This window comes from Scyliorhinus torazame, chromosome X (assembly GCF_047496885.1).
Source record: "Scyliorhinus torazame isolate Kashiwa2021f chromosome X, sScyTor2.1, whole genome shotgun sequence".
NCBI lineage: Eukaryota > Metazoa > Chordata > Chondrichthyes > Carcharhiniformes > Scyliorhinidae > Scyliorhinus > Scyliorhinus torazame.
In genome coordinates, this window is record NC_092738.1 from 27,001,133 (window position 1) to 27,015,246 (window position 14,114).

At 53.9% G+C, this 14,114-nt stretch overlaps 1 protein-coding gene across 3 annotated transcripts in view; it reads right to left on the reverse strand.

Annotated features, from left to right (window-relative positions):
* Positions 1-14,114, reverse strand: part of LOC140405436 (tensin-2-like) — a 377,445-nt gene that overhangs the window by 14,981 nt on the left and 348,350 nt on the right. For all 3 annotated transcript variants that reach the window (XM_072493844.1, XM_072493845.1, XM_072493847.1), the window contains exon 26: positions 10,824-10,992. In XM_072493844.1, the coding sequence (XP_072349945.1) occupies positions 10,824-10,992 (169 nt within the window). The remainder of the gene's footprint in view (positions 1-10,823; positions 10,993-14,114) is intronic.

The window sequence follows — 14,114 nt, forward strand, 5'->3', positions numbered from 1 at the left end:
TACGCTCCAAGAACCCCCTCCTTACCCGCGGGGTCTTGCTCGCCCACACAAATCCCGTAATGCTCCTGCTTACCCTCTTAAAGAAGGCCTTAGTGATCACAATTGGGAGGCATTGGAATACAAAAAGGAATCTCGGGAGGACCACCATTTTAATCGACTGTACCCTACCCGCCAGAGAGAGTGGCAACACATCCCACCTTTTAAAATACTCCTCCATCTGTTCCACCAACCGCGACAAATTAAGTTTGTGCAGTGCCCCCCAGCTCCTAGCTACCTGAATCCCCAAGTATCGAAAGCTCCTTTCCGCCCTCCTCAACGGTAGGTCGTCTATCCCTCTTCCCTGGTCCCCCAGATGGATCACAAAGAGCTCACTCTTTCCCACATTGAGCTTATAGCCCGTAAAGTCTCCAAACTCCCGTAGGATCTGCATTACCTCAACCAATCCCCTCAACCTTCCGCGACCTCTCTGTTCCTCCAGTCTCCACAACCCTCCGAGATCTCTCTGTTCCTCCAGTCTACACAACCCTCCGAGATCTCTCTGCTCCTCTAATCCCCTCAACCCTCCGAGCTCGCTCTGTTCCTCCAATCTCCACAACCCTCCGAGATCGCTCTGTTCCTCCAATCCCCTCAACCCTCCGAGATCGCTCTGTTCCTCCAGTCCCTTCAGCCCTCCGAGATCTCTCTGTTCCTCCAGTCTCCACAACCCTCCGAGATCTCTCTGTTCCTCCAGTCTCCACAACCCTCCGAGATCTCTCTGTTCCTCCAATCCCCTCAACCCTCCGAGATCTCTCTGTTCCTCCAATCCCCTCAACCCTCCGAGATCTCTCTGTTCCTCCAGTCTCCACAACCCTCCGAGATCTCTCTGTTCCTCCAGTCTCCACAACCCTCCGAGATCTCTCTGTTCCTCCAGTCTCCACAACCCTCCGAGATCTCCCTGTTCCTCCCGTCTCCACAACCCTCCAAGATCTCTCTGTTCCTCCAGTCCCTTCAGCCCTCCGAGATCTCTCTGTTCCTCCCGTCTCCACAACCCTCCAAGATCTCTCTGTTCCTCCCGTCTCCACAACCCTCCAAGATCTCTCTGTTCCTCCAATCCCCTCAACCCTCCGAGCTCGCTCTGTTCCTCCAATCTCCACAACCCTCCGAGATCGCTCTGTTCCTCCAATCCCCTCAACCCTCCGAGATCTCTCTGTTCCTCCAGTCCCTTCAGCCCTCCGAGATCTCTCTGCTCCTCCAGTCTCCACAACCCTCCGAGATCTCTCTGTTCCTCCAGTCTCCACAACCCTCCGAGATCTCTCTGCTCCTCCAGTCTCCACAACCCTCCGAGATCTCTCTGTTCCTCCAGTCTCCACAACCCTCCGAGATCTCTCTGTTCCTCCAATCCCTTCAACCCTCCGAGATCTCTCTGCTCCTCCAGTCTCCACAACCCTCCGAGATCTCTCTGCTCCTCCAGTCTCCACAACCCTCCGAGATCTCTCTGTTCCTCCAGTCTCCACAACCCTCCGAGATCTCTCTGCTCCTCCAGTCTCCACAACCCTCCGAGATCTCTCTGTTCCTCCAGTCTCCACAATCCTCCGAGATCTCTCTGCTCCTCCAATCCCCTCAACCCTCCGAGTTCTCTCTGTTCCTCCAATCTCCTCAACACTCCGAGATCTCTCTGCTCCTCCAGTCTCCACAACCCTCCGAGATCTCTCTGCTCCTCCACAACCCTCCGAGATCTCTCTGTTCCTCCAGTCTCCACAACCCTCCGAGATCTCTCTGTTCCTCCAATCTCCACAACCCTCCGAGCTCGCTCTGTTCCTCCAGTCTCCACAACCCTCCGAGATCTCTCTGCTCCTCCAATCTCCTCAACCCTCCGAGATCTCTCTGTTCCTCCAGTCTCCACAACCCTCCGAGATCTCTCTGTTCCTCCAGACCCCTCAGCCCTCCGAGATCTCCCTGTTCCTCCAATCTCCTCAACCCTCCGTGATCTCTCTGTTCCTCCCGTCTCCACAACCCTCCGAGATCTCTCTGTTCCTCCAATCTCCACAACCCTCCGAGATCTCTCTGTTCCTCCAGACCCCTCAGCCCTCCGAGACCTCTCTGCTCCTCCAATCCCCTCAACACTCCGAGATCTCTCTGTTCCTCCAATCTCCTCAACCCTCCGTGATCTCTCTGTTCCTCCCGTCTCCACAACCCTCCGAGATCTCTCTGTTCCTCCAATCTCCACAACCCTCCGAGATCTCTCTGTTCCTCCAATCCCCTCAACCCTCCGAGATCTCTCTGTTCCTCCAGTCCCTTCAGCCCTCCAAGATCTCTCTGTTCCTCCAGTCCCCTCAACCCTCCGAGATCTCTCTGTTCCTCCAGTCTCCACAACCCGCCGAGATCTCTCTGCTCCTCCAATCTCCACAACCCTCCGAGATCTCTCTGCTCCTCCAATCCCCTCAACCCTCCGAGATCTCTCTGTTCCTCCAGTCCCTTCAGCCCTCCGAGATCTCTCTGCTCCTCCAATCCCCTCAACACTCCGAGATCTCTCTGCTCCTCCAGTCTCCACAACCCTCCGGGATCGCTCTGTTCCTCCAATCCCCTCAACCCTCCAAGATCTCTCTGCTCCTCCAGTCTCCACAACCGTCCGAGATCTCTCTGTTCCTCCAATCTCCACAACCCTCCGAGATCTCTCTGCTCCTCCAATCTCCTCAACCCTCCGAGATCTCTCTGTTCCTCCAGTCTCCACAACCCTCCGGGATCGCTCTGTTCCTCCAGACCCCTCAGCCCTCCGAGATCTCTCTGCTCCTCCAATCTCCTCAACCCTCCGAGATCTCTCTGTTCCTCCAGTCTCCACAACCCTCCAAGATCTCTCTGTTCCTCCAGTCCCCTCAACCCTCCGAGGTCTCTCTGTTCCTCCAGTCCCCTCAACCCTCCGAGATCTCTCTGTTCCTCCAGTCTCCACAACCCTCCGAGATCTCTCTGCTCCTCCAGTCTCCACAACCCTCCGAGATCTCTCTGTTCCTCCAATCCCCTCAACCCTCCGAGATCTCTCTGTTCCTCCAGTCCCTTCAGCCCTCCAAGATCTCTCTGTTCCTCCAGTCCCCTCAACCCTCCGAGATCTCTCTGTTCCTCCAGTCTCCACAACCCTCCGAGATCTCTCTGCTCCTCCAATCTCCACAACCCTCTAAGATCTCTCTGCTCCTCCAATCCCCTCAACCCTCCGAGATCTCTCTGTTCCTCCAGTCCCTTCAGCCCTCCGAGATCTCTCTGCTCCTCCAATCCCCTCAACACTCCGAGATCTCTCTGCTCCTCCAATCCCCTCAACCCTCCGAGATCTCTCTGTTCCTCCAGTCCCCTCAACCCTCCGAGATCTCTCTGTTCCTCCAGTCTCCACAACCCTCCGAGATCTCTCTGTTCCTCCATCTCCTCAACCCTCCGAGATCGCTCTGTTCCTCCAGTCCCTTCAGCCCTCCAAGATCTCTCTGTTCCTCCAATCCCCTCAACCCTCCGAGATCTCTCTGTTCCTCTAGTCTCCACAACCCTCCGAGATCTCTCTGTTCCTCCAGTCTCCACAACCCTCCGAGATCTCTCTGTTCCTCCAGTCCCTTCAGCCCTCCAAGATCTCTCTGTTCCTCCAATCCCTTCAGCCCTCCGAGATCTCTCTGTTCCTCCAATCCCCTCAACCCTCCGAGATCTCACTGCTCCTCCAGTCTCCACAACCCTCCGAGATCTCTCTGCTCCTCCAGACCCCTCAACCCTCCGAGATCTCTCTGTTCCTCCAATCTCCTCAACCCTCCGAGATCTCTCTGTTCCTCCAGTCCCCTCAACCCTCCGAGATCTCTCTGTTCCTCCAATCCCCTCAACCCTCCGAGATCTCTCTGTTCCTCCAGTCCCCTCAACCCTCCGAGATCTCTCTGTTCCTCCAATCTCCACAACACTCCGAGATCTCTCTGTTCCTCCCGTCCCCTCAACCCTCCGAGATCTCTCTGTTCCTCCAGTCTCCACAACCCTCCGAGATCTCTCTGTTCCTCCAGACCCCTCAACCCTCCGAGATCTCTCTGTTCCTCCAGACCCCTCAACCCTCCGAGATCTCTCTGTTCCTCCAATCCCCTCAACCCTCCGAGATCTCTCTGTTCCTCCAATCTCCAGAACCCTCTGAGATCTCTCTGCTCCTCCATCTCCTCAACCCTCCGAGATCTCTCTGTTCCTCCAATCTCCACAACCCTCCGAGATCTCTCTGTTCCTCCAATCCCCTCAACCCTCCGAGATCTCTCTGTTCCTCCAATCTCCAGAACCCTCCGAGATCTCTCTGCTCCTCCATCTCCTCAACCCTCCGAGATCTCTCTGCTCCTCCATCTCCTCAACCCTCCGAGATCTCTCTGCTCCTCCATCTCCTCAACCCTCCGAGATCTCTCTGTTCCTCCAGACCCCTCAACCCTCCGAGATCTCTCTGTTCCTCCAGTCTCCACAACCCTCCGAGATCTCTCTGCTCCTCCAGACCCCTCAACCCTCCGAGATCTCTCTGTTCCTCCAGACCCCTCAACCCTCCGAGATCTCTCTGTTCCTCCAGTCTCCAGAACCCTCCGAGATCTCTCTGCTCCTCCAGAACCCTCCGAGATCTCTCTGCTCCTCCAGAACCCTCCGAGATCTCTCTGCTCCTCCAGTCCCCTCAACCCTCCGAGATCTCTCTGTTCCTCCAGTCCCCTCAACCCTCCGAGATCTCTCTGTTCCTCCAGTCTACACAACCCTCCAAGTTCTCTCTGTTCCTCCAGTCCCCTCAACCCTCCGAGATCTCTCTGTTCCTCCAGTCCCCTCAACCCTCCGAGATCTCTCTGCTCCTCCACAACCCTCCGAGATCTCTCTGTTCCTCCAGTCTCCACAACCCTCCGAGATCTCTCTGTTCCTCCAGTCCCCTCAACCCTCCGAGTTCTCTCTGTTCCTCCAGTCCCCTCAACTCTCCGAGTTCTCTCTGTTCCTCCAGTCCCCTCAACCCTCCGAGTTCTCTCTGTTCCTCCAGTCCCCTCAACCCTCCGAGATCTCTCTGCTCCTCCATCTCCACAACCCTCCGAGTTCTCTCTATTCCTCCAGTCCCCTCAACCCTCCGAGATCTCTCTGTTCCTCCAGTCTTCACAACCCTCCGAGATCTCTCTGCTCCTCCATCTCCACAACCCTCCGGGATCTCTCTGTTCCTCCAGTCCCCACAGCCCTCCGAGATCTCTCTGCTCCTCCAATCCCCTCAACCCTCCGAGATTTCCCTGTTCCTCCCGTCTCCACGACCCGTCGAGATCTCTCTGTTCCTCCAGTCTCCACGACCCGTCGAGATCTCTCTGTTCCTCCAATCTCCACAGCCCTCCGAGATCTCTCTGCTCCTCCAATCTCCACAGCCCTCCGAGATCTCTCTGTTCCTCCCGTCTCCACGACCCGACGAGATCTCTCTGTTCCTCCAGTCTCCACAAGCCTCCGAGATCTCTCTGTTCCTCCAATCCCCTCAACCCTCCGAGATCGCTCTGCTCCTCCAGACCCCTCAACCCTCCGAGATCTCTCTGCTCCTCCAGTCTCCACAACCCTCCGAGATCTCTCTGTTCCTCCAATCCCCTCAACCCTCCGAGATCTCTCTGCTCCTCCAGACCCCTCAACCCTCTGAGATCTCTCTGTTCCTCCAATCTCCACAACCCTCCGAGATCTCTCTGTTCCTCCAATCTCCACAGCCCTCCAAGATCTCTCTGTTCCTCCAGTCCCCTCAACCCTCCGAGATCTCTCTGCTCCTCCAATCCCCTCAACCCTCCGAGATAGCTCTGTTCCTCCAATCTCCACAACCCACCGAGATCTCTCTGTTCCTCCAGACCCCTCAGCCCTCCGAGATCTCTCTGTTCCTCCAGTCCCCTCAACCTTCCGAGATCTCTCTGTTCCTCCAATCTCCACAACCCACCGAGATCTCTCTGTTCCTCCAGTCCCCTCAACCCTCCGAGATCTCTCTGTTCCTCCAATCTCCACAACCCACCGAGATCTCTCTGTTCCTCTAGTCTCCACAACCCTCCGAGGTCTCTCTGTTCCTCCAGTCCCCTCAACCCTCCGAGATCTCTCTTCTCCTCCAATCTCCACAACACTCCGAGATCTCTCTGTTCCTCCAATCCACTCAACCCACCGAGATCTCTCTGTTCCTCTAGTCTCCACAACCCTCCGAGGTCTCTCTGTTCCTCCAGTCCCCTCAACCCTTCGAGATCTCTCTGCTCCTCCAGTCTCCACAACCGTCCGAGATCTCTCTGTTCCTCCAATCCCCTCAACCCTCCGAGATCTCTCTGTTCCTCCAATCCCCTCAACCCTCCGAGATCTCTCTGTTCCTCCAGTCTCCACAACCCTCCAAGATCTCTCTGTTCCTCCAATCTCCACAACCCTCCGAGATCTCTCTGCTCCTCCAATCCCTTCAGCCCTCCGAGATCTCTCTGTTCCTCCAGTCTCCACAACCCTCCAAGATCTCTCTGTTCCTCCAATCTCCACAACCCTCCGAGATCTCTCTGCTCCTCCAATCCCCTCAACCCTCCGAGATCTCTCTGTTCCTCCAATCCCCTCAACCCTCCGAGATCTCTCTGCTCCTCCAGTCTCCACAACCCTCCAAGATCTCTCTGTTCATCCAATCCCCTCAACCCTCCGAGATCTCTCTGTTCCTCCCGTCTCCACAACCCTCCGAGATCTCTCTGTTCCTCCAGTCCCTTCAGCCCTCCAAGATCTCTCTGCTCCTCCAATCCCCTCAACCCTCCGAGATCTCTCTGTTCCTCCAGTCTCCTCAACCCTCCGAGCTCGCTCTGTTCCTCCAGTCCCCTCAACCCTTCGAGATCTCTCTGTTCCTCCAGTCTACACAACCCTCCGAGGTCTCTCTGTTCCTCCAATCTCCACAACCCTTCGAGATCTCTCTGTTCCTCCCGTCTCCACAACCCTCCGAGGTCTCTCTGTTCCTCCAATCTCCACAACCCTCCGGGATCTCTCTGTTCCTCCAGTCTACACAACCCTCCGAGATCTCTCTGTTCCTCCAGTCTACACAACCCTCCGAGATCTCTCTGCTCCTCCAATCCCCTCAGCCCTCCGAGATCTCTCTGCTCCTCCAATCCCCTCAACCCTCCGAGATCTCTGTTCCTCCAGTCCCTTCTACCCTCCGAGATCTCTCTGCTCCTCCAATCCCCTCAACCTTCCGAGATCTCTCTGCTCCTCCAATCCCCTCAACCCTCTGGGATCTCTCTGTTCCTCCAGTCTACACAACCTTCCGAGATCTCTCTGCTCCTCCAATCCCCTCAACCCTCCGAGATCTCTCTGTTCCTCCAGACCCCTCAACCCTCCGAGATCTCTCTGTTCCTCCAGTCCCCTCAACCCTCCGAGATCTCTCTGTTCCTCCAATCCCCTCAACCCTCCGAGATCTCTCTGTTCCTCCAGTCCCCTCAACCCTCCGAGATCTCTCTGTTCCTCCAATCCCCTCAACCCTCCGAGATCTCCCTGTTCCTCCCGTCTCCACGACCCGTCGAGATCTCTCTGTTCCTCCAATCTCCACAGCCCTCCGAGATCTCTCTGTTCCTCCAATCTCCACAGCCCTCCGAGAGATCTCTGTTCCTCCAATCTCCTCAACCCTCCGAGATCTCTCTGTTCCTCCAGTCCCCTCAACCCTCCGAGATATCTCTGCTCCTCCAATCCCCTCAACCTTCCGAGATCTCTCTGCTCCTCTAGTCTCCACAACCCTCCGAGATCTCTCTGTTCCTCCAATCCCCTCAACCCTCCGAGATCTCTCTGCTCCTCTAGTCACCCCAACCCTCCGGGATCGCTCTGTTCCTCCAATCCCCTCAACCCTCTGAGATCTCTCTGTTCCTCCAGTCTCCACAACCCTCCGAGATCTCTCTGCTCCTCTAGTCTCCTCAACCCTCCGAGATCTCTCTGTTCCTCCAGTCTACACAACCCTCCGAGATCTCTCTGTTCCTCCAGACCCCTCAACCCTCCAAGATCTCTCTGTTCCTCCAGACCCCTCAACCCTCTGAGATCTCTCTGCTCCTCCAATCCCCTCAACCCTCCGAGATCTCTCTGTTCCTCCAGACTCCACAACCCTCCGAGATCTCTCTGTTCCTCCAGTCTCCACAACCCTCCGAGATCTCTCTGTTCCTCCAGTCCCCTCAACCCTCCGTGATCTCTCTGCTCCTCCAATCTCCTCAACCCTCCGTGATCTCTCTGTTCCTCCCGTCTCCACGACCCTCCGAGATCTCTCTGTTCCTCCAGACCCCTCAACCCTCTGAGATCTCTCTGCTCCTCCAATCCCCTCAACCCTCTGAGATCTCTCTGCTCCCCCAATCCCCTCAACCCTCCGAGATCTCTCTGCTCCTCCAGTCTCCACAACCCTCCGAGATCTCTCTGTTCCTCCAATCCCCTCAACCCTCCGAGATCTCTCTGTTCCTCCAGTCCCCTCAACCCTCCGAGATCTCTCTGCTCCTCCAATCCCCTCAACCCTCCGAGATCTCTCTGCTCCTCCAATCCCCTCAACCCTCCGAGATCTCTCTGCTCCTCCAATCCCCTCAACCCTCCGAGATCTCTCTGTTCCTCCAATCTCCACAACCCTCCGAGATCTCTCTGCTCCTCCAGACCCCTCAACCCTCCGAGATCTCTCTGCTCCTCCAATCTCCACAACCCTCCGAGATCTCTCTGTTCCTCCAGTCTCCACAACCCTCCGAAATCTCTCTGTTCCTCCAGTCCCCTCAACCCTCCGAGATCTCTCTGCTCCTCCAGACCCCTCAACCCTCCGAGAGATCTCTGTTCCTCCAATCTCCTCAACCCTCCGAGATCTCTCTGTTCCTCCAGTCCCCTCAACCCTCCGAGATATCTCTGCTCCTCCAATCCCCTCAACCTTCCGAGATCTCTCTGCTCCTCTAGTCTCCACAACCCTCCGAGATCTCTCTGTTCCTCCAATCCCCTCAACCCTCCGAGATCTCTCTGCTCCTCTAGTCACCCCAACCCTCCGGGATCGCTCTGTTCCTCCAATCCCCTCAACCCTCTGAGATCTCTCTGTTCCTCCAGTCTCCACAACCCTCCGAGATCTCTCTGCTCCTCTAGTCTCCTCAACCCTCCGAGATCTCTCTGTTCCTCCAGTCTACACAACCCTCCGAGATCTCTCTGTTCCTCCAGACCCCTCAACCCTCCAAGATCTCTCTGTTCCTCCAGACCCCTCAACACTCTGAGATCTCTCTGCTCCTCCAATCCCCTCAACCCTCCGAGATCTCTCTGTTCCTCCAGACTCCACAACCCTCCGAGATCTCTCTGTTCCTCCAGTCTCCACAACCCTCCGAGATCTCTCTGTTCCTCCAGTCCCCTCAACCCTCCGTGATCTCTCTGCTCCTCCAATCTCCTCAACCCTCCGTGATCTCTCTGTTCCTCCCGTCTCCACGACCCTCCGAGATCTCTCTGTTCCTCCAGACCCCTCAACCCTCTGAGATCTCTCTGCTCCTCCAATCCCCTCAACCCTCTGAGATCTCTCTGCTCCCCCAATCCCCTCAACCCTCCGAGATCTCTCTGCTCCTCCAGTCTCCACAACCCTCCGAGATCTCTCTGTTCCTCCAATCCCCTCAACCCTCCGAGATCTCTCTGTTCCTCCAGTCCCCTCAACCCTCCGAGATCTCTCTGCTCCTCCAATCCCCTCAACCCTCCGAGATCTCTCTGCTCCTCCAATCCCCTCAACCCTCCGAGATCTCTCTGCTCCTCCAATCCCCTCAACCCTCCGAGATCTCTCTGCTCCTCCAATCTCCACAACCCTCCGAGATCTCTCTGCTCCTCCAGACCCCTCAACCCTCCGAGATCTCTCTGCTCCTCCAATCTCCACAACCCTCCGAGATCTCTCTGTTCCTCCAGTCTCCACAACCCTCCGAAATCTCTCTGTTCCTCCAGTCCCCTCAACCCTCCGAGATCTCTCTGCTCCTCCAGACCCCTCAACCCTCCGAGATCTCTCTGCTCCTCCAATCCCCTCAACACTCCGAGATCTCTCTGTTCCTCCAATCCCCTCAACACTCCGAGATCTCTCTGTTCCTCCAGTCTCCACAACCCTCCGAGATCTCTCTGTTCCTCCAATCTCCACAACCCTCCGAGATCTCTCTGTTCCTCCAGTCTCCACAACCCTCCGAGATCTCTCTGCTCCTCCAATCCCCTCAACCCTCCGAGATCTCTCTGTTCCTCCAGACCCCTCAACCCTCTGAGATCTCTCTGTTCCTCCAGTCTCCACAACCCTCCGAGATCTCTCTGCTCCTCCAGTCCCCTCAACCCTCCGAGAACTCTCTGTTCCTCCAATCTCCACAACCCTCCGAGATCTCTCTGCTCCTCCATCTCCTCAACCCTCCGAGATCTCTCTGTTCCTCCAGTCCCTTCTACCCTCCGAGATCGCTCTGTTCCTCCAGTCTCCACAACCCTCCGAGATCTCTCTGCTCCTCCATCTCCTCAACCCTCCGAGATCTCTCTGCTCCTCCAGTCCCTTCTACCCTCCGAGATCGCTCTGTTCCTCCAGTCCCGTCAACGCTCCGAGATCTCTCTGTTCCTCCAGTCCCTTCAACGCTCCAAGATCCCTGTTCTTCTCCAATTCTGGCCTCTTGAGCATCCCCGATTTTAGTCGCTGCACTGTTGGCGGACGTGCCTTCTGCTGCCTCTGGTCCAAGCTCTGGACTTCCCTCCTCCCTCAACCCCTCCACCCTCTCTATTTCACTCTCCTCCTTTAAAACACTTCTCTCTATATTCAAACATTTGATCGTCTGACCGAATATCTGCTTTTGTGGCTCAGTGTCATATTTTGCAGAAGTCATGTGCCAGAGTTAAAGGAGTTGGTACAGTTTTTAGCAATGTCGGCTTACTTTCGTTGGCTGTCAGTTAAGGTGATACCTTGGACTGAAACTTTGAAATGTACCACGGTGGCAGTGGGCCGAGGCTTCATGGCAAATGTCTGCATGGTTGCTTTGGCAACTGCTTGTGGGCCAGTCAGGGATTCCGTTTCCACCGAGTTGATATACAGAACGTTGCAAGCTGAAAACCAGGAAGGAATATTGGATTATCTAGCACAGTGTCAGCACAGCTCAAATGCCAGAATTAAACAAACCTGGGCATCCGTGAGAGTAATAGTATCAGTTGCTGGGACATACAGCGGGTTTCGGCGGGATCCTCTGCCCGCCGGCACCGCACCCACGCCCGATGGCGTGGGATTGCCCACAATGGGAAACCCCATTGACCGGCTGCGGGAACGGAGAATCCCGCTGCCCACGGGAACGTGCCGCACAGGAATACGGGGCTGGTGGGACGGAGAATCCCGTCCACAGGGCCTACGTACCTGACATCACACGGTCTCTGAACCTCCTATACCACATTTCGTGATAAGCAGAATGTATTTTTGACTTGACAGAAGCACCTGTTAATGGGGAATACCACTCGTGTTGCTACTGCATAGTATTAGGGTGAAATGACCACTTTTACTTGTTGTTTGGTGTTTTGAGACACTCAATCCAGGCCCCCACTTTTGGTCCTGAAAAGTGCCCAATCTACCCAATCACTGTGGGATAATCCTGAAGAGTTTCAGATGAAAAACCTTGACAGCATGTCTCTTATTTCAGCAATACAAGTTCTGTATCACCAAAATCACTGAATGTAGTGCTGCAACTTACTAACGCCATTTTCTTTTGAAAGAAAAGCATTGGGGTTCATTTCTGAATAAGTAGCAGAGAAAAACAGATACAGTCGTTGAAATTTGCACCGAATCTTGGTCCAACCACACCTGGGCTACTGCAAACGGTTTGGTCTCCATATTAAAGAAAGAATATAGAGTCACTGAAGAAAATGCAAAAAAGATTTAATGGTATGATACCTGAACTGAGAGGCTATATCAGGGAAATTTAATGGGCTGGCCTCTTTACTCTAGAAGAGATGGACTGAAAGATAATCTGTGGTGGAGATCTTTACGAGTATGCAACGGTTTGGTAGGAGAGAGATAAAAGCCACCAGAATAAGGGGTCCCTAAGCTGGAGTAGATGAAATTAGATGAAGAAGAGTGCGGGACAAGGTTCCCGTGGAGACAGCAAGGACCCGATGGGTTGAATGGCCTGCTTCTGTGCTGTACATACTGTGTAACACTGTGTTGGAAGTTGGCCATGTCCACACATTGAGTGAATCAGTATCCCATGTTTCCGTGAATTGTATCCACTGTGACCTTCTAAGGAGGCACTTAAAATGAACCTTCTTTTTTTTAAGGACAACAACGTAAGCACTAAAAGTTTTTAAATATTAAGTATTTAACGTACTATGGAACTGACTCGTGTAAACCAATTAAATTAGGACAGGTGGAGAGAGCAGTTAATAAAGCATGCGGTATTCTGTGCATAGAGGACAAGAGTAAGGAGGTTACGATGAACTTGTAGAAGACCTCAGCTGGAATACTGAGGACAGTTCTGGGTGCCACACTATAGGAAGGATGTGAATGCAGTGGAGAGGGTGCAGAAGAGGTTTACAAGACCGGTTCCAGGGATGAGAAACTTCAGTTATGAGGTTGGGACTGAAGAGAAGAAGTCGGATGTGGAAGCATTGGAAAGGGTGCAGAGGAGATTTACCAGAATGTTGCCTGGTATGGAGGGAAGATCTTATGAGGAAAGGCTGCGGGACTTGAGGCTGATTCCTTTGGAGAGAAGGTTAAGAGGTGACTTAATTGAGGCATACAAGATGATCAGAGGATTGGATAGGGTGGACACTGAGAGCCTTTTTCCTCGGATGGTGATGTCTAGCACGAGGGGACATAGCTTTAAATTGAGGGGCGATAGATATAGGACAGATGTCAGAGGTAGGTTCTTTACTCAGAGAGTAGTAAGGGTGTGGAATGCCCTGCCTGCAACAGTAGTGGACTCGCCAACACTAAGGACATTCAAATGGTCATTGGATAGACATATGGACGATAAGGGAATAGTGTCGATGGGCTTTAGAGTGGTTTCACAGGTCGGCACAACATCGAGGGTCGAAGGGCCTGTACTGCGCTGTAATGTTCTCTGTTCTATGAGAGGAGATTTGATAGAGATGATCAAAATCATGAAGGGGATGGACAGAGTAGATTGGGAGAAAATGTTCCCGCTCATAAAAGGATCGAGAACGAGAGGGGGCACAGATTTAAAGTGATTTGCAAAAGAGGCAAATGTGATGTGAGAAAAACGTTTTCACACAGCGGGTGGTTGGTGTCTGGAATGCACTGTCTGGAAGTGGTGGAGGCAGGTACCAATTGAGGCATTCCAGAGGCCATTAGATGATTATTTGAATAGAAACAATGAGCAGGGGTACGGGGAAAAGGCAGGGGAATGGGCACTAAGTCACGATGCTCGTTTGGAGGACTGGTGCAGACATGATGGGCCGAATGGGCTTCTTCTGTGCCATAACAATCCTGTGATTCTGAGGCCAGCCTGTTCGTTATCAGGTACGAACAACTATTTCCAAAGTCAATATAATCACAAAGTAAATCCATCAAACAAATGGAACAGAATCCTTATCTATTGTCACAGAATCACACAGCACAGAATGAGGCCATTCAGCCCATCATATCCTGCTGACCCTTTGAAAGAACTATCCAATTAGTCCCAGCTCTTTCCCTACAGCCCTGCAATATCTTCCTCCTCAATACATCTGGCTTCCTTTTGGAAGTTACTGCTGAACCAGTCTCTGTTACCGTTTCAGACAGCGCTTTCCTGGTCACAACAAAAACAAACATCTCCTCATCTCTTCCTCTTATGTTTCCTCGTATGTTTCAAAACTTCCAATCCAGGAAATGGTCACAGCCTGTGCAGAATTGGACCGGATTTTAGCTCGACCTGGGTGAATGGGTTTTGAGGGAGTTAAAACCAGGCTCACTGTTTCCATTCTTCAATCAGCCTAACAGCACGGCAGGCACACTTTGATCTGCCTGAAATCTATTGGTCTTCCAGTGCAAAGACTGATCGTTACCAGGGCAGCATGGTGGCGCAGTGGGTTAGCCCTGCTGCCTCACGCTGAGGTCCCAGGTTCGATCCCGGCTCTGGCTCACTGACCGTGTGGAATTTGCACATTCTCCCCGTGTCTGCGTGGGTTTCGCCCCCGCTACCCAAAGATGTACAGGCTAGGTGGATTGGCCATGCTAAATTGCC